Source organism: Chiloscyllium punctatum, chromosome 7, assembly GCF_047496795.1.
Source record: "Chiloscyllium punctatum isolate Juve2018m chromosome 7, sChiPun1.3, whole genome shotgun sequence".
Taxonomy (NCBI): domain Eukaryota; kingdom Metazoa; phylum Chordata; class Chondrichthyes; order Orectolobiformes; family Hemiscylliidae; genus Chiloscyllium; species Chiloscyllium punctatum.
In genome coordinates this window covers 72,847,274-72,869,148 of record NC_092745.1, presented here as the reverse complement: position 1 = coordinate 72,869,148, position 21,875 = coordinate 72,847,274, and the positions used below count along the sequence as shown (strand labels likewise).

At 38.7% G+C, this 21,875-nt stretch overlaps 1 protein-coding gene across 2 annotated transcripts in view; it reads right to left on the bottom strand.

Moving 5' to 3' along the window:
* The window catches only part of pde4dip (phosphodiesterase 4D interacting protein), a 466,622-nt gene that overhangs the window by 223,952 nt on the left and 220,795 nt on the right, over nucleotides 1–21,875 (bottom strand). For both annotated transcript variants that reach the window (XM_072573987.1, XM_072573990.1), the window contains one exon: nucleotides 18,022–18,098. In XM_072573987.1, coding sequence (XP_072430088.1) covers nucleotides 18,022–18,098 — 77 coding nt within the window. The remainder of the gene's footprint in view (nucleotides 1–18,021; nucleotides 18,099–21,875) is intronic.

Genomic DNA, 21,875 nt, shown 5'->3' with positions numbered 1-21,875 from the left:
ATGTGTGTGTGTATATATATATATATATATATATACATATATATATATATATATATATATATATATATATATATACACATACACACACACATACACATATAGCCAGGGGGTCTAGTTAATGTTGGTGGGGGGAGGTGGTTACCTTATTCTATTTTACCTCTGTTTCTAGGAGTGGGGTTGTTTTCCCTTGTTATTTTGTATTATTATATTTAATTATTACTTGTTGAGGTTGTAATTTTATAGTTATGTATGTTTATACATGGTATTAACATTACCAAATATATCCAGGTGTTGGTGTGGGTGGAGGGGTGGGGATAGGGTGCTCATTGTTAACTCTAGCTCTGTAGTATATTTGAATTCTCCTCATCCTATTGAGGAGCGCCTGGTTCAAGGGTGGGGCACTGGTTGGGAGAGGATACGATGGACCTTTGGAAAGGAAGTGATATCCCCTGGGAACAAGGGGGAAAATCTCCATTTAAATACGTTTTTTTAATTATTTAGAAATACTTTTTTATTATACTGTTATGAGTGTATTAGAGAGCCTTTATTTTTGTGAATCTTATATGCTCTATGCTCGGGATGTTCTGGATAGGGTTTCCCCTCCCGAGGGGTCTCGGATTTGCCCGGATCATTATGGTTGATTAGTCGGTTAAGTGGTGCACCTGGAATGTCAAGGGGAGTAATTCGCCAGTTAAGAGGAAGAAAATATTATCAAGTCTAAAGAAAGAAAGAGTTGATATAGCTCTCCTACAGGAGACACACCTGTTGGATAAAGAACACTTGAAATTACAGCAGGGTGGATTTGATCAGGCCTTTTTTTCTTTTAGCTCAAAAAGCAGGGGAGTTGTTATTCTAATTTGGAAGAATTTCCCTTTCAAAATCCTAAATCAGATAAAAGACGAATCTGGATGATATATTCTGATTAAAGCCCTTATAAATGGAGAGGAATATGGGATTTTAAATTTGTACTGCCCCCCGGCACACCCCTTTAAATTTATAACAGAAGCCTTCTCAAAATTGATGGCTCTTGGTGCCCGTCATACAATTATAGGGGGAGACTTTAATTGTATTATGGATCCGGAAACAGATAGGATTCCCAAGACTACTGCAGGAGTATCTCCCAGATCTAGATAATTGGTGGATCTGAACAAAGAATTAGGATTAGTAGATGTATGGAGATGTCTTCATCCATAGGGCAGAGATTTTTCTTTTTACTCCAATCCACATAAATGTCATACCAGAATTGATATGTTTTTTGCCCCCTCGATTTTTTAAAAAATTCCATATCATCCTGTAAAATAGGTAGTATAGCAATTTCCACCCACGCTGTTGTATATATGGAAATCAAGGCGAGGAACAATGGGTCATCCCCTCGGCATTGGCGTATGGACCCCTTCCTGATGAAAGATAGTAAATTTGTAAAGTACTTTTCTCAAGAATTTAAAACTTTTTTAGAAATTAATTTAGGTACGGCTAGCAACCCATCAATGATGTGGGAGACCATCAAAGCTTACGCGCGAGGTTTGATCATGTCCTACTCAGCGACCCAGAAAAAAATTAAAAGGAGAACAACAGCGTCTGTTTGAAGCTCGCATAAAAGCGGCTGAAACAGCATACGCTGATAGACCCTCTACTATCAAATTGCAAAGGATTACGACCCTTAGGACAGCTCTAAACACCATGCTTACCCAAACGGCTAAGAGGGAAATATTATTTGCAAAACAAAGGTTATATGAATATGGCGACAAACTGGGTAGATATTTTGCATTTCTTGCAAAGAAAAAGAAGGCCCTTCAAAATATCACGTCTATCAAGGAAAGTACGGGTATTTTGACTCATGATCATAAAAAGATTAATGCAATCTTTAGAAAATTTTATTCTGATTTATGTAAATCGCAGGATTGTGAAAACAGGACTAGGAGGATGCAATCATTTTTTAAAAATTTGACCTTTCCGGACCTAACTCCGGAACAGGTATCAGTCTGAAATGCTCCCCTAACAGTCCAAGAAATACTTGATGCAATTGGGCAACTTCAGTGCGGTAAGGCACCTGGCCCAGATGCTTTTCAAGCTGAATTCTACAAAGAATTTACAGGAATATTGGCTGGTCCACTTATGGACATGTATAACTATGCATACAGTCAGGGCTACCCGCCTTCATTGAAAGAGGCAAATATCTCTCATATCCTTAAAAAAAAGGAAAGGATCCAGAAGATTGGTCTGTATGACGCATAATATCCTTGCTAAATGTAGATTTTAAAATCCTTTCTAAAACGTTAGCATTGAGACTAGAAAGGGTATTGCCACAAATCATAAAGGAGGATCAGACGGGGTTTATTAAGGGCCGTAGATCATCCAATAATATTAGAAGGGTTTTGAATATGATTTAGGCCTGCCATCAGGGAAAGATACCAGGGGTAGTAGTCTCATTAGATGCGGAAAAGGCATTTGATAGGGTTGAATGGTCATATTTGTTTTACACATTGGAAAGGTTTGGCGTTGGAAAGGTGTTTACCAAATGGGTCTCAACATTGTATAGTGATCCCAAAGCAGTTGTGGTTACCAATGGATTAGGTTCGGATAGCTTCAGTGTGGGTAGGGGCTGCCGTCAGGGATGTCCTCTCTCGCCATTGTTATTTACGCTAATAATTGAACCACTAGCAGAAGCTATACGAGCTGATCCTAATATAACAGCCACGAGGGTTAGTACAGGTAAACATAAAATTACCCTTTATGCAGATGATGTTCTTCTATTCCTCAGTAATCCTCTGAGGTCCACACCTCGCTTAATCCAAGTTATTAATACATTAAGCACATTCTCAGGCTATAAAATTAATTTCTCAAAATCAGAGGCTATGCCAATGGGTGGCCTTGCTATGATACCCCACTTAGTGGATGGATCCCACTTTCCCTTTCAGTGGTCCCTGGAGGGTTTCTTATATTTAGGCATTTTTATTACCCCATATTTGGTCAGTTATACAAGGCTGACTTTGTGCATTTACTGGAAAGGATAAGGCAGGACCTCCAGCGATGGGGAGACCTTCCAATTTCTTGGCTGGGTAGAATAGCACTAATTAAAATGAATGTCCTGCCCCGTCTCCTATACCCTATGAGAATGCTTCCGGTGATGTTGCCAAGGCTGGCACTACGTAAATTATACGGCTGGTTGGGTTCCTTTATCTGGAATCATAGACGGCCCCTCATTAAGCTGAAGAAGCTACAACTTCCACAGGCAAGGGGAGGATTGGACTTCCCAGATTTTAGGAAATATCAGTTAAGTTCCCTATTAAGTTACATAGCTGATTGGGTCTTGTCTGATCCGCAATCAATCTGGTTGGACAGCGAGGCTTCTCAAGTAAAATACCCACTTATTAGCCTTTTATTTTCAGACAAGAGGAAAATCATTACAGATCACTGTAAAAACCCTATAATACTAAACACAATTAAAGCTTGGAATATAATGCGGCAAAATGAGGGCAACTCACATAAAACACTCCCCTATGTGCCGATAGTGGGAGCATGGGGATTTCACCTGGTGTTTACAGATGCCACTTTTAAACTCTGGAGATCCAGGGGTATCTCATGTCTAGGGGACCTATTTAAAGATGGGGTCTTGATGTCTTTTGAACAGCTGCGTCAGAAATTCGGATTACCTAATGGAGACCTCTTTCGATACTTCCAAATTCGAGATTATATACAGAAGAAGACTATGTTATTAGATAGTCTTTATAAATCAGATAGAGAATGTAGAGTGCTACGACAAATGGGGGTAACTTCTGTCAGTACTATTTATCATTTACTACTTGATGAAGTATCGGGAGATATGGACAATCTGCTTAAAACATGGGATCAGGATTTGGGACTAGAAATCTCGATAGAAACGGGGAATGAGATTTGGGAAAACGCCAGAAGAATCACCATCTGCAACAGAACTCAGGCTACTCAGTTGAAGATACTTCATAGGGCCCATATAGCACCGGATCGATTCGCAAAATTTAAGGCAGGAGCATCTCCAAGTGTCCCAAATGTAAAATAGAGGTGGGCACTCTTGTACATTGCCTATGGACCTGTCATAAGATCCGTAGATACTGGACTAAGGTAGCAAGTACGCTGACAGAAATTTTAGGAACGGAAATTAAAGTGGACCCTGTATCTCTCCTTTTGGGATTTTCAAACTTGCCTTCCCTGGATATGCACGGGAAGAGATTATTTTCTATTCTCTCTTTCTGTGCAAGGAAAAATATTTTGGTAAACTGGGTGGCTGAGGGCCCCCCTGGACTTTCAAATTGGCACAGATTAATTATGGAATGTATTCCCCTTGACTTCCTTACAAATATGCTGCACCGAAAGACCAAATTATTTCACAAAATATGGCAGCCCTTCTTGAATTATATAAATACAGATATTTCAGCTATCCTAACAAGGGCTTTTATTTAATTGAGATTACGAACCTGGCTGGTCCAGGGCCCGTTGGGAGAGGAATCCCACACGAATACGGGTTTTGTTACATTTGATGTTAACACATTCCGAGCATGTATCTCACTACCCAATTTCTGTGTTATCCATTGGTGTTTTTTTTACTCCTTCTCTTATTTGAATAATGTAAGAGACTTAATTATACACTCTGGTTAGTTGTAGGTTAGATTAGTAGTTAGTTGTTTTTTTTCTCTTTCTCGGTATTTTTCTTTTGTTAAATTTTGGTTATTATTTATTTAAGATTTAATTGTATATCAATGTTTGTACTTGAGAGTCTTGTTTATTTTTGTAAATTTGTAAAAATGTTAAATTTCTAATTAAAAAATCTATTTAAAAAATGTAAACAATAGTCAGTTGATGGATGGAGTTAAGATATAGATCATCCCTAGGAGTTTTTGTGGTGCAGTGTACTGCCCCCAACTCTGAGCTATGAAGCTTGGGTTCAAGTCCCACCTGCTCCAGAGGTATATAATACCATCTCTAAATAGGTTGATTCAAACCAGCCATTTCCGTGGTGCAGAGCCCTATCTGAGCCATAAGACACAGGTTCAAGTTCCACCTGCACCTGAACTGCATCTTTACATATTTGAACAAGGTGATTAAAATATCTACAGTTCAGCTACAAATTCATTGAATGGTCTACTCCTATTGTGATTTTTCTAATATTTATTTAGGAAGCGGGTTGAGGTCAGTTAGTGACAGATGGCCTCAGCAGAATTTGTCCTGGGAAGGCAAATATTAAGCAGGGTCCAAAAGATTTGAAATTGTATTGAGGCACTTTGATTGTATGGAAAAAATGTGAATTCTATTGCACTCTTCATAATTTCAAATCTGAAATGTTTTTGTCAGGATGTATGCCTAACGTGAAATGTATATTGTTCACATTATTGAAGAAAGGAATTAGGTCCGATATCTCTTCCTGATCACTTTTGGGTGACTTTAGTGGAATCTGTGATGTCATGAGGAAATCAGGATCAAATTGAAAGGACGTACAAGCTCATAAGAAGAATGAGATTTGGATATTCCTGAAAATGACTCACTCAGTCTTTTATAAAGTTGGCAATATGTCAACCTTTGTGAAAGTAAGGGACAAAACTGGAATGAAGTTGCTGTGAAAAGTTATCTTCCATCTAATACATTGTGTTTGTATCATATAAAACCAGTTGAGAGCAGATTGTTGTAGGGGTGATAATGGGAGATGGAATTATTGTCAAAGTTGTGGATAATGTTTTCAGTTATACTTTAGACCTCCTCAAAAAGTATTAAAGTTGTCGTGTCACCTGACACTTTCTAGAAGGGAAACAATTGGCTATATCAGGTTGCATCTGCCTGGAATCTAGTAAATACAATATAGCTCCTTTATCATTGTACTGAACTATGTATAGAAACATGCATCATGAGTGCAGAATGAAACACTGTGAGGGAGATTTATGTTGGCATACAATGCACTGTTCAGCTTTCCTAATACAGCAATTGTTGTTAGAGAATGAGTCAACCCGAGGATTTAATTGCCTACTTATATAAGCAGAGAGGGTCAAAAGCAATGTTTGAAAGTTACAGCACTAACTGGAACTCTACCGATTTCAAAGACTGGGATCATTATTACAAAAACGGGTATCTGTTGACAGTGAAAGTGCTTGTAAATGGCAACATGTCACAAGTCCAGAAACTGTTCTGTTTCTGCTGGACTGCTGCAATAATACTACAAGGTGCCACAAACACAGTGGCACAGAAGCCTGGGATCCTAAAATAATACAAGTATTTGCAATCCCCTTATTTTGAGACAGAACTTCTGCTCACCTACCCCAAACAAGATCACTGATATAAAGGGATAAACCCAAGTACAAGAACTCCCTGGAATAACTAGCTTTCAAAAAAAGAAAACGCTGGTGAAAGTTAGGAGAATTCCAGGCCAAGAGATGAGGCAATCTAACTTCTAAAAGCTCTTGGAGTGTGCCATGGGGGTTTTTGCAAGACAAGAAAGTGACCTGGACTCTGAAGAGAAGTTTTTTTTATTGAATTGATATCAACTTCAGTACAAAGGGGGTCAAATAGATCACAAGATTATCTTTCTGGACGTGAAGTATTGGAGAACCAAACCATCTCCGTAGATGCCAGCACAGGCTGTATTTGCTGATCTTGAAGGACGACCAGTTTCTGGGATGAGCCCTTTTCTGGTGCAGATTGATATAAGTGGAATGGGTTTCAGCTTGTGGGGCACTGATACCAGTATTGTAGGAGGAGATAGTTGTTCTGGTTGGACAACCTTCACATGAATATGCTGGGATTTGTGCCCTGCTGAATCAAATAGCCAAAGCAGCAGAAAGGGCTTTAAACTAATTGGGGTGGGTGGTTGGGGGACGGGGTGCTGGGAGTGCAGAGATGTGAGCTACAAGGATGAGGATATGGCAGCTACTTTGATAATGATACCCAGAGTGGGACAGGAAGTGCGAGCATACAAACACAAAAACAGCATTAAATAAGGTTAAAAGGGGGGATAAAAGGTTAGTAGAAAGACAAAATTAGTGGCTCTTGAATGCATGTGGTATTCAGAACAAAATAAATTAATGACAAATACAAGATCAACTAGGGCAACAAAATGCTGATCCAACCATCAATGCCCACACCCCATGAACAAATGAAAAATAAAACAGATTAATTGGTATGACCTTGTAACCATCATGGAGACACAGCGACAGGGTGATCAAACCTGGGAACTGATTATTTGGGGTATGTGACTTTTTTCCAAAGCAACAGGCAAAGAGGAAAGGGTGGAGGGGGTAACATTGTACTTGTTCCATCTCATACTGACAATGGCAAGGAATGACTTTGGATTGGAAGATGTAGAATCTATTTGGGTGAAGGTAAGAAATAAAAAAATGGCACCCTAATAGTAGCTATTTGGTAAGACCGAATAAACCAAAAGATGAGAGCATGGAATTTAAAAAAGACAGTAAACATGGGTGACTTTAATCTTCAACTAGATTAAGATAATCTTCACTCACTTGGGATACTTCAAAACTTTCCCCCCCAAATGCATTAGTATCAACAGCTGTGTCATCCTATTTTATCTCATTCAATCCCTATCTCTCTCCCAACGTCAGCAGAAAACAGCCCACATAGAACAGAGACAGCCAAGACAGGTGATGGGGTGACTAACATTTGTCTCCTTGTCCCCAGTAAGGAGAGGATCTTTGTCCAGCTGTTGAGAACCATGACTATTCATGAGGTGATGTCAAAACCTCCTTGACTTGACAAACAAATAAGAATAATTGTCCATTGCTTTGTTGCTCTCCCATCACCTCACTGTGAATGAACTCTTAACATGTCCAGCTTCTATCACTTTTGTGTGACCTGTTCTCTTTTTCTGTCTTCTACAGAGTCTCTACTATCAAGAGGATGATCTGAAAAAACATCTCCTCCTTCACCTCTGAGGAAGAATTTATCAAAGAATACATCAGCAAGGCCTCCACCAGCTCAGGTATTGACTCAATGGGCACTTAAAATGAGGTTAATTTAGGGGCATGTGCTGGTGAGCACATATCAGCAGCTGCTTGAAAAAGAAATGACCAAGGTCACTGTCACTCAGTCAAAGGACTACCAAAGACCTGCTTAGCTCAAGGCAAGAGAAGACCCCACTGTATCAGCTATTCATCATTCATCCGAATGCATAAACAGACACTGAAGCAGCAGGCAGATTTGTTGGAGAAAATAGACAAATTGACTTGGATGCTGTTTGTACAGTGCTGCATCTGCCGTGTGACAGTCTGGCTGTCTGTGAACAGACTCTCCATGGACAGCCATGTCCAGCCAATCAGTGTCTGCTGGTTACACATATGGACTGCACTCCATCTCACTAGGCATTTTTTGCTCAGCACAGCTAGAAGGGAAAAGTAGGGCGATGACCTTACTCCATGTGCTCCTTCCTCACAAGGAAGCATAGTAGTCTGAGTAGGACCATGTACAGGACCCCATCACTTGGGATACTAGAGACAGCTGGTCCTTCATCCTCCATTTGTCAGCTGCCATCATCTACATAGAAGTTCAGCCAAGGAGGGTCAATGTACCTCTGGACAAGACACACTCAACACGTCTGGGCCTTCTAGCCATGAACATCCCCAAGATCACCTGACTAAAGGTCCAAGGCTAACAGGTTCCATTGTTGAAAAGGTTCCCTTTATCCCAGATGTAGAGCCGAGGACTGCACCTAGACCTAGTTGGTGGGAAAGGAAGACAATTTCCTTCTGAGGGCATATCATGGATGACACTTTATTGTAAAGACATTCTCAACTTTGTAAATTTATGTTAACTTCTTACCATTAGCTGTGTGAGTGAATGTCATTTTAGATGCAACAAAAATAAAAGGTACAAAGGCTCAGCATTCTTTGTGTTACACAATGTTTCATGGTTCAAATTGTGAAATGAGCAGCTCCTGCACCCTATGGGAACTTGGAAGGGTTTGCGTCTTTGGCAACTATGGTGAATCCATCCAGGTCACAATGCATTGTTTGTGCATCATTGCCATTGGTGGGATTGATTTGTAACATTGCACGATGTGGTCAAGTGTCAGAGTCCAGGATTTGTACTCCACACAGTAGGTCAATGCACAAGGTTCTCATACAGCACTTTGGACAGCTTCTACTGATGACTGACCAGACCCTAACTAATCTCTATATAGCCCCTGATTTTCCAGACTGCTTGCACTCGACCTACAGGGATGGCTGTGGCCCACTCCTTGGACTGTTACAATAACATCAACTGCTCCAAGTGGCTGATCGACTACATGCATGCCTCTCAACTGATATCAGACACTGCCCCTGAGGGGAGGCGATGGTCTCCTGATAATATCACTAGATTATTAATAATATTATTAATACAGAGACTAGACTATTAATAATATTAATAATAATATTATTAATACAGAGACTCAAAATTCAAAAGTCTGGAATTAAAAGTCTAATGATAATGAAACACTTTTCAGAAAAGCCCAGCAGGTTCACCAATGTCCTTTAGGAAAGGAAACTATTATCCTTACCTGGTCTAGCCTAAAATATTACTCCAGACTTATAACAAAGTGGTTGACTCTTGACTCCCCTCTGGGAAGTTAAGGATGGGCAATAAATGCTGGCCTAGCCAGTGACATCGACATCCTATGAATGAAAGAAAATAACTTTACAAGACATTCCCCTTAGACCTCAAGACCATGTTATTTGCCTGAAACATATGTGTGCTTCCTGCATATGCAGCGGGCAGATGATGCTAATGTGTGATTGATATAACATCATGCTCTACAACAACATGTCCATCCCCTTGACTGATCACTGTCATGAGAAGCTACCTCACTTTGTGTTTGTGCTAAACATCATGGAAAGACAGAAGTACTGTGAATCTTTAAGTTCTGGCTGAGGAGATAAAGACTCAAAAAGACAAGGCAAGGAAGAGATGCTGTGAACACCCAAGTAGGCACAATGTCAGTGAGTGCTGAGAGAGTAAGCAAGGCATCCTGAGATTCACCCGAGTCCAAACATGAGATGGATACCTGTATTTGTGCACAAATGTCCTGGCAGCAGCATTACAACGAAAGGATGATGGGTTTCTGCAAAGTGCGACATTGAAATGCAGAACCATATTGTAAGTGCATCAGAAATGGGCTAGGAGGGTGCAATGAGGTTGGTCCATGTCCAATGCTAACATCCGTCGACAGGGTTGCAGGCAGTCCCATGGAGCATGTTCTGAAATGTTGAAGACTGGTGTCCAAGGTGGAGCCCCAGAGGATCGAGCAGTGGGCTGGAGTTACCAATTAAATCACCTGAGTTTTATGTCTGGAATTGTTACCATCTACTTTCTTGCTGGAGGTTGGAAACAGAAAATTGCATAACAACGAGGCTAGATTAGTTAATAATAGAATGCTGAAATGTGTGAGTTTGTCTCTCGCCATTCAAAACTTGATTGCAGAATTGACTTTTTCCTCGACACTGAGAAATCGGATTTCAGGTGGTCTCATTGTTTTCCCAACGGACGTGTCAAAACGCACACTGAAGACACTGGAAAAATTCTGCCCCATGGGAGGAATGTAATATTTATAATTAACATGTAATTGCTGACTGTAGTAAATGTCTGCTGCATTCTTCATTACCATTATAACCATGCCTAGTTTCTTGTACTATGAGGGATGATGTGAGCATTGCTGCATCAGGTATAAAGCCTCATGGAGACAAAAATGATGTCAGTAACATATGATTACCTTCAGCAATAAAAGCAAAGACTTGCTCATTGTAAATTATGCACACACAAATTAATGAATTGTGCTTGTAATTTGGACCAAATGTCCTATTGAATGACCCAAATGAAATTCAAAATGGTGATGCCATTTATAGTGTTGATCACTCTGTAACATGGCTTAATTGTGTATAAATCAACATTTTTTTCTTAGTACAGATATTAGTTCATTTCTACCATTACAAAGAAAAAAGTAAACACGCCCAAAGTGATAGAACTATTATTTAATTTATCACCCTTCACAGCACAGCAGTTGTTTAGCTAACCTTGTTTTTAATATGGTAAAATCATGGCACCATGGTTCTCAATGGCCTTTTGAGTATGCTTGAGCCTGATGAACAATGGCCGTTATCTATGAAGGGAAAAGGCTCTTTCAGTAATATGTCACATTAGGTCTAAGTCCTAAATGCGAGCTTGGTAGCTTTTTTTATACTAACAAAATAGCCCTACAAATTATATTTAAAGCTAATACCAACCTGGAACAGAAAAAAGTTAGTATTTATTCTGAAAATTTATAGTTCTCAGGTCAGCCTTACTTTTGAATTTTAAAGTGAGGCTCCCATAGACTGGGGATTAAGGAAAATTGTACTTCCTATTGTGATATTGAGACAACACCTAAGGTTTGATCCATTGCTGGCCTTTGTTAGCTGATGTCTGATATAGTGATAATAAAGGGTGCACAGCAGGCCTTTGCATTTGAAGCTAACAAGTAAAACAAAAAACTTTAAAAGTGGCCACAGTTTCTAACGATTATGCAGGATTGTATGTGCACATACATGCATGTGTCCTTTAAGAATCATAACAAATTTGGCTGTTGAGGTTCTGTTCAATGGTGACTAATCTGCCTCAAAGTTGATGGTGGGAGATTCAGTGATGGTAATGCCATTGAATGTTAAGAGATGGTGATTAGATTGTAACTCCCTCCTTAACAGCATTGAGCATACCCAATTAAACAGACTGCAATAGTTCAAGGTTTCAGTTAATAGTGTGGCAAAAAATGCTACTTTCCATGCATCAAGCCAAATCTGAATGTTGTCCAGATCTTGATGCAAGTGGATATGTCCATTTTGTCTGTGAGATACTCACGTTTAAATTGGACTAGAAATTACTCATCTTTCAAAGTCATGGATACCTTAGGCCAAATATAGACAAAATGGAATTCAACACATAAGTTTTTGTGATTGCTCTCGGCATCAAGGCAACATTACCAAGTGTAGCATAAAGAACTTCATAAAATTTAAGTCACTGGGAACTGGGGAAAAATTCCTTGTGCTTCTTAGAAGCCGATTGTCTTAAAGTCAGAATATCACTGGAGAAGTTCCTCAGGGTACCTTTGCAGGACCAATCATCTTCTAAGCTCCGACAATGACCTTCCCTTCATCATAATATAACGAGTGGAGTTGTTTGTTGATAACTGAACAATATTCACTTTCATTCACAAGTTCTCAGATAATGAAACAGGCCAAGTCCACTTGTGGCAGGACCTAGACAAAATTCAGATTTGGATTGATAAAATGGAAAGTAACATTTATGGCACACAAGTGTGAAGCAAAGACCAATATTAAAGTCTAATCACCTCCTCGCAAAATTCAACAACAATCCAATCACTGAATCTCTCACCACCAACACTGGGGGAGGGTGGTCACCACCTATTGACCAATCCCTAAAATGACTAGTTACTTAAATACTGTGATCACAACAAGTCAGAAGCTGGTATCTGCAGTGAAGTGAGTAATGTACCTCCCAACTTCCTAAAATCTTACAAAACATTTGCCAGAAGTGTAATGAGACACTCCGCACTTGCCTGGATGAATACAGCTAAAAGAAGCTTGACACCATCCAGGAAAAGCAGCCTGCTTGATGAGCATTCCATCCAATGGCTTGAATGTTCATTCGCTCATTCTCTCCAGCATGGGAATTACACCACTTGTAAATTTCCCTTGAAGTCACTCACCATCCTGACTTTGAACTAGATCATTTTTACTTCACGACTATAGGAACAAAATCCTGGATGTCCTTACACAACCAAACTTTGGGGTGTGTCTGTATCAGTGATTCAAGGGTGTGGCTCACCAGTACCTTCCCATAGACAAACATTGGTAATAAATGCTGGTCTTGATGGTGAAGCTTACCTCCTATGAATGAATGAAGAAAATGATGATTTTCTACTACATTTCATTTATTAAAACATTCAAAATTGAGTTGACCAATAGAAGTCAACAGTTTCAGGAGGGCAACAGAAAAAAGTTGCAAGACCAAACTGAATTGCGAACAAATGTGCATCAACAGCCAATATTTTGATTTTTGATACAAAACAATGAGGCAAAGATTCATTCAAGAGGAGATTCATTTTAAGGATTGGTTTGAAGTCCAGCACAATGGAGAATTATAATAATTTCCATATTATTTCACTTGACAGTGCATGGCCAATAAGTTCTCTGCTGGATTGACAACACAGACACCAAATTGTTCTACAGATTTCCTCATGCTTCCTACAATTGAGAGAATGGAATAGTACCCTACTTACAGGCCTGTCCCTGTTATATTACTGAAGATGCCTCTATCACATGAATGGCAGTGACTTGGCAAGAAACTGACCTGTGAATTACCCTCCCACACCTAGCACTGTGCAGAGCATAGGCAATGACATGTACCTTGCACATAGTGCAATAGCTTGTCTGATCTATCAGACTCCATCGCCACCCAATTTCACCCATCAATTTTGTGTTTCACATGACTCTAGCACAGACAGAGCTATGTACATCTATAGACAAGTGCTGCTGCCTGGTCACTGGAAAAGAAAACACACAATTCTGTGCTCCACATGAGCCTTTTCTACACTTGTCTGGCCTCAGCTCAGCATCTCCTTGCATTTGCAGAGCAGCCCATTTTAGCAGCACAGAAGTAGTAGAATGTGTGCTGTTGAATTCTGCTCTGTTGAATTCATTAGTGCTCACACTTACAACAGCACCATCCTCATCATGACTTTTTTAAAAAAACTATTGATAACTATTGGAGAAGTAAAATATATATCTGTGGCAAAAAGAGAGAACTGAGCAACCTTTCCTCATAAATATTGAGTTATTTACATTCATCACTCATCTGATCTTGTCACTTGGTCTGCAGCTTAAAATGACAAAATTGTGAATCTGTACAGAGTCAAATTAAAACTTATACACATTGGAGAGGACTAATTCAGATCTATACTAGAACCACTGCTCACAATAGTTCCACAAGAGGGTGCAAAAACCAAATATACCTTAAAAAGTCATGAAATTCTGGACTGGTTCTATCCATTCTGACTCTTTTGGAAATACAGCAGAAAATTTAAATATTGCTTTCAAAGTTTAACGCCTAAATCCTGAAATGATTTTTTTCTTAAAGTGCAGGTGATTTTTCTGAAAACATACAGGGCTTTTTCAGTGGTTTTAACCAGCTTCAAGGAGACATGTTTAGTCATGAGAAGCAGGAGAGCCAAACTGATCCTTTTTGATGGATGTATCCATTATACAAGCAGGTATGATTTGCAGCAAATTTGTTTGCAGACTGTCAAGTATAATCTTCTATCTCTGTATGTCAGGCATCTAGGTGACTATTTTCTTTCAAGATCATGTTAATACAGAGGTTTAAGCTTCAAAATTAAAACACAGTGAGAGAAACCTTAATGACATTCTCAACTTTGCTCAGAGTTATGGTTAGCAGTGAAGAAACACAGTTGCTGTTTTATACACTTTTCGCTGCCCACAGACTTTCTGTAGATTTCTGTAGAAACTTGCAATAATTAGAGAGCTACTTTGGGTGTGGTGATCTCCACGGAACATCTAGAATATATGCACACAGGAAGAGCAATAATGTGTCTTTATAACCCATCATAATGAAGAATCCTTGATGAAATGCATTTGAATTTATACCAGGAAGTCAAAGTTAAATATTAATTTATTTGTATATGCAAAAAGCAAAGTAAAAAGTAGATAGCATTGAGAGATAAAGGTTGCAGAAAGAAAAATTATTTTAAAATAAGGTCTCCAACAATTGAAATCTGAAAGAATCAGACTACATTTTTAGAGGTTTTCTTAGGCCTAAAGAAGTCAGTTGAAAGTAATTAAGACTTTTCATGCTGTTAAAAGTGCACTCACACTTGAATGGGCCATCTCTAACATTTTATGTTGATTCTGGTGAGAAAGTACTGCATTGTCACATCCTTCATGCTGATATCCTCATCATCATTCCTAAAGTGAAAACTGAACCAATATTTTTACTGCAATAAACCTATAAGAACATCAGGACCAAGTAACATAATTATATACAATACTGCCGTACAACTAGTCCACCAGATGGTGCCAGACATTTGGCATTTCAGAAATCTCTGCATTGCACAAGTACCATGTATATAACGTAAGTAGAATACAGACTGTGGTTTAACAAAGCCCATCCCTTAAAGCTCAAGAGAATTGTGCATTTTCATATATATATATTATATAAACATATATACTAAATAGCACGTCAATGCTATAGAGTAGTAGAGGTGGAATTTAAACAAACCTTCATGTTTATTGTTTCAACTTGCTGCCAAACTGAGATTGCACGATACTGCATGACAGTAATTGAAACTGGTCTTTCCACAGTACAGCTGTACCAACACATTCAAAAAGGTGTGTCTAAGCTATAACTCTGGCATTTTTACTCTGTTCCAGAACTAATGTTGCAGATTTAGATCTGTAGGCTGGGCACTGAAAGAAGCAATAAGACGCTCCATGCAGGAAGTAGTCTCATACCAATTGTATCTGAAGGTACTTCAGAGTATCTCCCATACTGTGTCAAGCCTAGGGCTCGAGGTTTTGAATGGAAGACCTGTGGAGAGGAATGCAGACAAATCTATCCATGCTGTCATGTTAGAAATGTATTTGTCATGAAATGATTTGGGGTGGGCAGGAGGACTACGATGGTAGCTAAACTATGATGGACTATCTAACTAAACTATGATGGATATTTCAAGTGTTAGTCCAAATCTCCTAACAGCAATATAAATGCCCTATAAAACAGCTGCATACTGCTAGACTGAGTGAGGATAGTGCCACAGTAAGCATGCCTATGGTACTCATATTTTACAGGTTGAATTTCAGTATATAACCAAGTGAAAATTGTCCACTGCATATTTCAAATTCTAATGGGGGAGACCAAAGGAATGAAGAGGAGGGCAGTGAACTTAAAATGGCACTTCTGGGTGAGAACAAATTCAATTAATTTGATTAAATTCTGGGCCTCACTCAATGACCCTATATGGAAATCGTATATGTACACACTACGGTAATGATGTTTTGGATTTAGAGTCAGAGATGTACAGCACAGAAACAGACCCTTCAGTCCAACTCATCCATGCCAACCAGATATCCCAACCCAACCTAGTCCCACCTGCCAGCACGTGGCCCACATCCCTCTAAACCCTTCCTACTCATATACCCGTCCAGATGCCTTTTAAATGTTGCAATTGTACCAGCCTCCACCACTTCCTCTGGCACCTCATTCCATACATGCACCACCCTCTGCTTGAAGAAATTACCCCTTAGGTCTCTTTCATATAGGTCCCCTCTCACCCTAAACTTATATCTCTCGTTCTGGACTTCCCCTCTTCACGGAAAAGACTTGCCTATTTATCCTATCCATGCCCCTCATGATTTTATAAACCTCTATAAAGGTCACCCCTCAGCCTCTGATGCACCAGGGAAAACAGCCCTAGCCTATTCAGCTTCTCCTTCTTGGTCAAATCCTCCAACCCTGGCAACATCCTTGTAAATCTTTTCTGAACCCTTTCAAGTTTCACAACATCCCAGATTTATGCCTTCCCTCAAACTTTCCACATTTACAAAATCTCATGGTAACAGCTGGGATGAGATGAGATTGAGGTAATTTCTGAATTTCCTTCTACAGACAATTAAACATCAGAGAAACGTTGGAACTTTGATTCATGACCAATTGGTGTCAGTGGAAGCACACCCTTGCATATGATTCCTTGCCTTAAAGAGAGAGCAGTGGAAAAGATACCAGTGGATAAACAGTGACATAGATTTAAGAACCATTCAATGTCACAGTTTTGTTAGAGGATAGTGAGATTCCTCAGGAAAAATTGCAGCCCAAACCAAGCTGAGTTATTCCCCTCGTAAGTTTAGATATTGCAAAGCACATTACTGGTTTATGAATTTCAACATCTCAACTCATTGTAGTGGACAAAATGCAAGACACAGCAGAGTACCACATGTTGGATTTGGATGTAGGGATCAGATTTTAAAATCTACTTGCAAACATCCCACGATCAATCAAATGCTTCAAATCTCTATTCTGCTGCAGGTCTCATACTAGCTTCAAATGAAACTTGAATAAACGGTTAGAAAATATTACCTAATTCCACAATAACTCAAACCATAATACAACAATTTTTTTTTGCTGGTTAACTTACAAACAACTTCAAAGCTACTTTTAAAAGAAACATGAATTGTGTATTCCCTCCCCAATTCCAATCTTTGCACCAGGAGGAAATCAAGTAATTGCAGAAATCAATTCACAATCCAAAGGCGCTCAGTTCATATTAGTTATCAGAACATGGGTACTGGGAGGGGAATAACTGCTAGATGATAGCTACATATATGCAATTCAGACAGGGAAGGAAAAGAACTGAAAGATGATAGGACCCATGCCTCCATGGAATTTCACCTGCTTTGTGATCACAAAGGGAAAGAGAAAAATTGTAGCTGCAGGTTACATAGATTGCAATGGTAACACATGGATAAACTGGAGCCCCGCAAAGATTTACTGGAATTTTCACAGCAAAAGGAAAAGCCCTATTACAAAGCACTCTGCGACTGTTTGCATGGCCTCTCAGAAAATCTTCAAATTTCCTGCAAAAGGTAGTTCAAACCAGGGAAATACCACATTCTTTAGTTTACACACAAGCCTCCAATAACCAGCAGACATAGTGGCTTCAAATGGCAGGCAGATATTTGATAGTACATCTGCATATATCTAATAAATAATTTTAACAGGCATTTGAATGAAAGAATATATTTTATGCAGTCTGGAGTATTTCCTTAAACAAAGGAAAAGTATAAAAAGGTTTATCATCCAATTTTTCAAATTAACATGATATATTAGACACATTGCTATTCCAGACAGATATTACCTCACTGGAAACAGTGACAGAGTTACTTTACAATAATTATAAACTTTAGAGCAAGCACAATGGTTCAGGAGGAAGCAATAAATGTGACTTACGAGGCTCTCTCCAGCAGTTCAGTTTTTTCATTTAGTTCTCGTTTCAGGCTCTCCACTTCCACCTTCAGCTCGATGTTCTGAAAGAGAGTTGACTTGGGTGAAACAATGAATTAGGTTAGCGACTTGCTTTAGCTCAGGTCTACCTAGCACCTGACATTTTCTCAACGTCTGCAATTTACAAAAAACACTAATGGTGTTTTGCCCATTAAGTATAGAATACACATGCTGCAAGTTGACATGATCAAATACATTACTCTGTTAATGATCTAAGATAAGATTATTACAAATTGATGATGATAAAAATGATTAAATCTTAAAGAAATGGAACAAAATTGAATTTTACTTGCAGCTTTCACAACTCAAAGCACTCTACTTTTAAAAAATTATTCATGGCATGTCAGAGTCCCTGGCTGAAATAACATTATTGCCCATCCCAAATTGCTGTGGAGAAGGTAGTGATGAATTGTCTCCTTGAACCACTGTAGTATTTGAGGTATAGGAACATCCACAGAGATGTTAGGAGGGGAGTTCCAGGTTCCTGGATGACTCAGTGACATTGAAGAAATGGCAACACAGTTTCAAGTCAGGATAGCCTGTAACTTCATAGGATTACTGCAGTGCAGGAAGACGCCATTCAGCTCATCGTGTCTATAGTGACCCTCTGAATGATCATCATGGCTTAATGCCATTCTCCTGCTCTATTCTCATATCCCTGCACACCATTTGTATTCAAGTCATTCTTTAATGCCCTTTTGAATACTACATTCCAGACCCTAACCACTCTGTAGGGAAAAAAAATTAACAGTGCATTTACTTATTTTGCAAATCATTTAAAATCTGTGCCCTGTCATTCTAGACCCTTTAACAAATAAGAAAGTTCTCCCTGTCTGCTCTATCTAGACTTTCATGATTTTGAAAACTTCAAATCAAATCTCTTCTCAATCTTCTAAGGAAAACCAGTCCCAATTTCTCCAATTCATCTTCAGAACTGGAGTCTTTCAGCCCTGGAACTATTCTTGTAAACCTCTTCTGTGCTTTCTCCAATGCGTTCATATCCTTCCTAACAAAATGGAAGGGAACTTGCAGTACTTTTCAATCAAGATCATCATTGTACTATTGGAAACAAGAATGCCACTTTGTAATTATTAAGTTTTCATAAATAGCAATGAGCTAAACAATGAATTATCTGTTTTAGGGATACCTGTAAATCTTGAGAAAACTACTGGAAACAGGAATAAAATTAAGTCTTACCTGAAGATATGAATGTTAAGAGCACCAGTCAGCACAATTGGCTGAAAGGAAATCATGTCTAATTAACCTGATTTTTGTCAAGTAACAGAGATTTGATGAAGATAGTACAGAAGATGCTGTAAACATGGCCATTAAAAGCATCTAATAAAGTGCTATTTGTTCAGGAAACAAAAACATAAAAGGAATGCTGGTAACTTGGGAATGAAAACATTGAGATGGAGTGTAGCACTGAATGATTGTTTTCTGATAGGTCAGAAATATGAAGTGGGGTCATCAAGGGATTATTGTAGTGACCATTCATTGTTTATTGATAAACTGGTTTTGGGTATAGGGAGTGCAATTTTGAAGCTAACGGATAATATAAAGCTTGTAAGTAAATTATAGGGAAGAGTATTGTAGTATACCGTAGAAAAATGTGGACAAAATGTTTAAATGGGCAGATAGATGCAAAGTGATGCACTTTGAGAGAAACAACATGAAAATCTCAACGGCACTATTTTAAAGGGTGTACTTTCAAATACACTACTAAACGGACTGAATCAGATTTCACAGGAACTTTTAAAAAGCAACTGATCACGTACTTAAAGTGATTTACCTTATAACTTCATAAGGGTGAAGCTGGGATGTGGAACTAAATAGGACAACTCCTTTAAAGTGATGTCACAGATATGATGAACAAATGACCTTCCTCTGCATTGTAAAATTTCATAATTCCAAACTAAGACAGTGAAAAACTTCCTGTTCTACTTTGAATAATTCTTTTTAATATCTACCCAGAGGGGTACAGTTGGCTTTGGTTTATCTTCTCACCCAAAACACAGCAGCTCCAATAATACAATGCTTATTTAATACTGTATTGAAAAATCGAAAACCATAGGAGGCTCATTTTATAGTAATTGGCAAAAACTTTGGGGAGGTTGTACCAAACTACACTGTTTATTCTGATTTTATACCAAAGTCACAATAGATAGCCAAAAATATCCCTATAGAAATAACAGACAAAATAAAAGGTACACCCAAACCATTTGATTTCTTTCACCAAGTGGATGTGCAGTACATTACGTTTTCTAAAGCACTTTCTCTCTCATTTTAACTTCTCCATTGTTGCTTTTATCATTACCCAACATGCCTGCCATTTGTGAAATGGGGATACAACTCCACCAGTTTTTATCCCCACTCCCCCCATTTCTACTTGCTGCCCAGAAGGGAAGGTGTGTGGTGGATATTGGTAAGGCTGGGATTTGTAAGCTTGTCCATTCCAATAGCTTAACCTCACTGGCAAACTTAATCAGAAAAAGCAGTAAAATTTGGAAAACTCCAACTTGCCTTGTATTGACATTGTAATGATACAATTGGAAATATTCTTATTTGAAATTCAGAAAGAAAAACTAACATCCTTACTTGAAGCCACAGATAGTTGTGCTGTCAGATCATTCTCAGATTACTGTGTTTAATGAGATGTTTAAGCATCAAATACTTAAAAATGCATGCCAGTTGGGAAGGTGATAAACCAAATATTGTACAAGTCACAAAAAAATGCTCAGTGTACTTTTCATTTGCCTAACCAATAGCACAAATCTTAATTACCCCTAGACAGTGTGTCCTTGAGATACTGTCGAATTCAAGATACCTCAACAATGCTCCATGAATACCACCCATGAAAAAGATGACAGTGGTTACATCTTAACAGGACTGGGACTGATAGCCACACAGGGAGATTTGCTAGTAATGTTGTTAGTTTTGTGGAACCTAATGGTTAACACAAATTGGGAGGGAGGTTTTCTGCTAATAGGAAGTAGAAAAAGTAATAAGGCAGACTGGAAGAAATGAAGTTGAGGATTGAATATAGGATAGACCAGATCAAAAAGTTGAAGTTCTAAATTGGAGAAAGGCCAATTTTGATGGTATTAGGCAAGAACTTTCGAAAGCTGATTGGAGGCAGATGTTCACAGGTAAAGGGACGGCTGGAAAATGGGAAGCCTTCAGAAATGAGATAACAAGAATCCAGAGAAAGTATATTCCTGTCAGGGTGAAAGGAAAGGTTGGTATGTATAAGGAATACTGGATGACTAAAGAAATTTAGGGTTTGGTTAAGAAAAAGAAGGAAGCATATGTAAGATAGAGACCAGATAGATCGAGTGACTCCTTAGAGGAGTATAAAGGAAGTAGGAGTATACTTAAGAGGGAAATCAGGAGGGCAAAAAGGGGACATGAGATAGCTTTGGCAAATAGAATTAAGGAGAATCCAAAGGATTTTTACAAATACATTAAGGACAAAAGGGTAACTAGGGAGAGAATAGGGCCCCTCAAAGATCAGCAAGGCGGCTTTGTATAGAGCTGCAGAAAATGGGGAAGATACTAAATGAGTATTTTGCATCAGTATTTACTGTGGAAAAGGATATGAAAGATATAGGATGTAGGGAAATAAATGGTGATATCTTGAAAAATGTCCATATTACAGAGGAGGAAGTGCTGGATGTCTTGAAATGCATCAAGGTGGATAAATCCCCAGGACCTGATCAGGTGTATGCTAGAATTCTGTTGGAAGCTAGAGAAGTGATGGTTGAGCCTCTTGCTGAGATATTTATGTCATCGATAGTCAC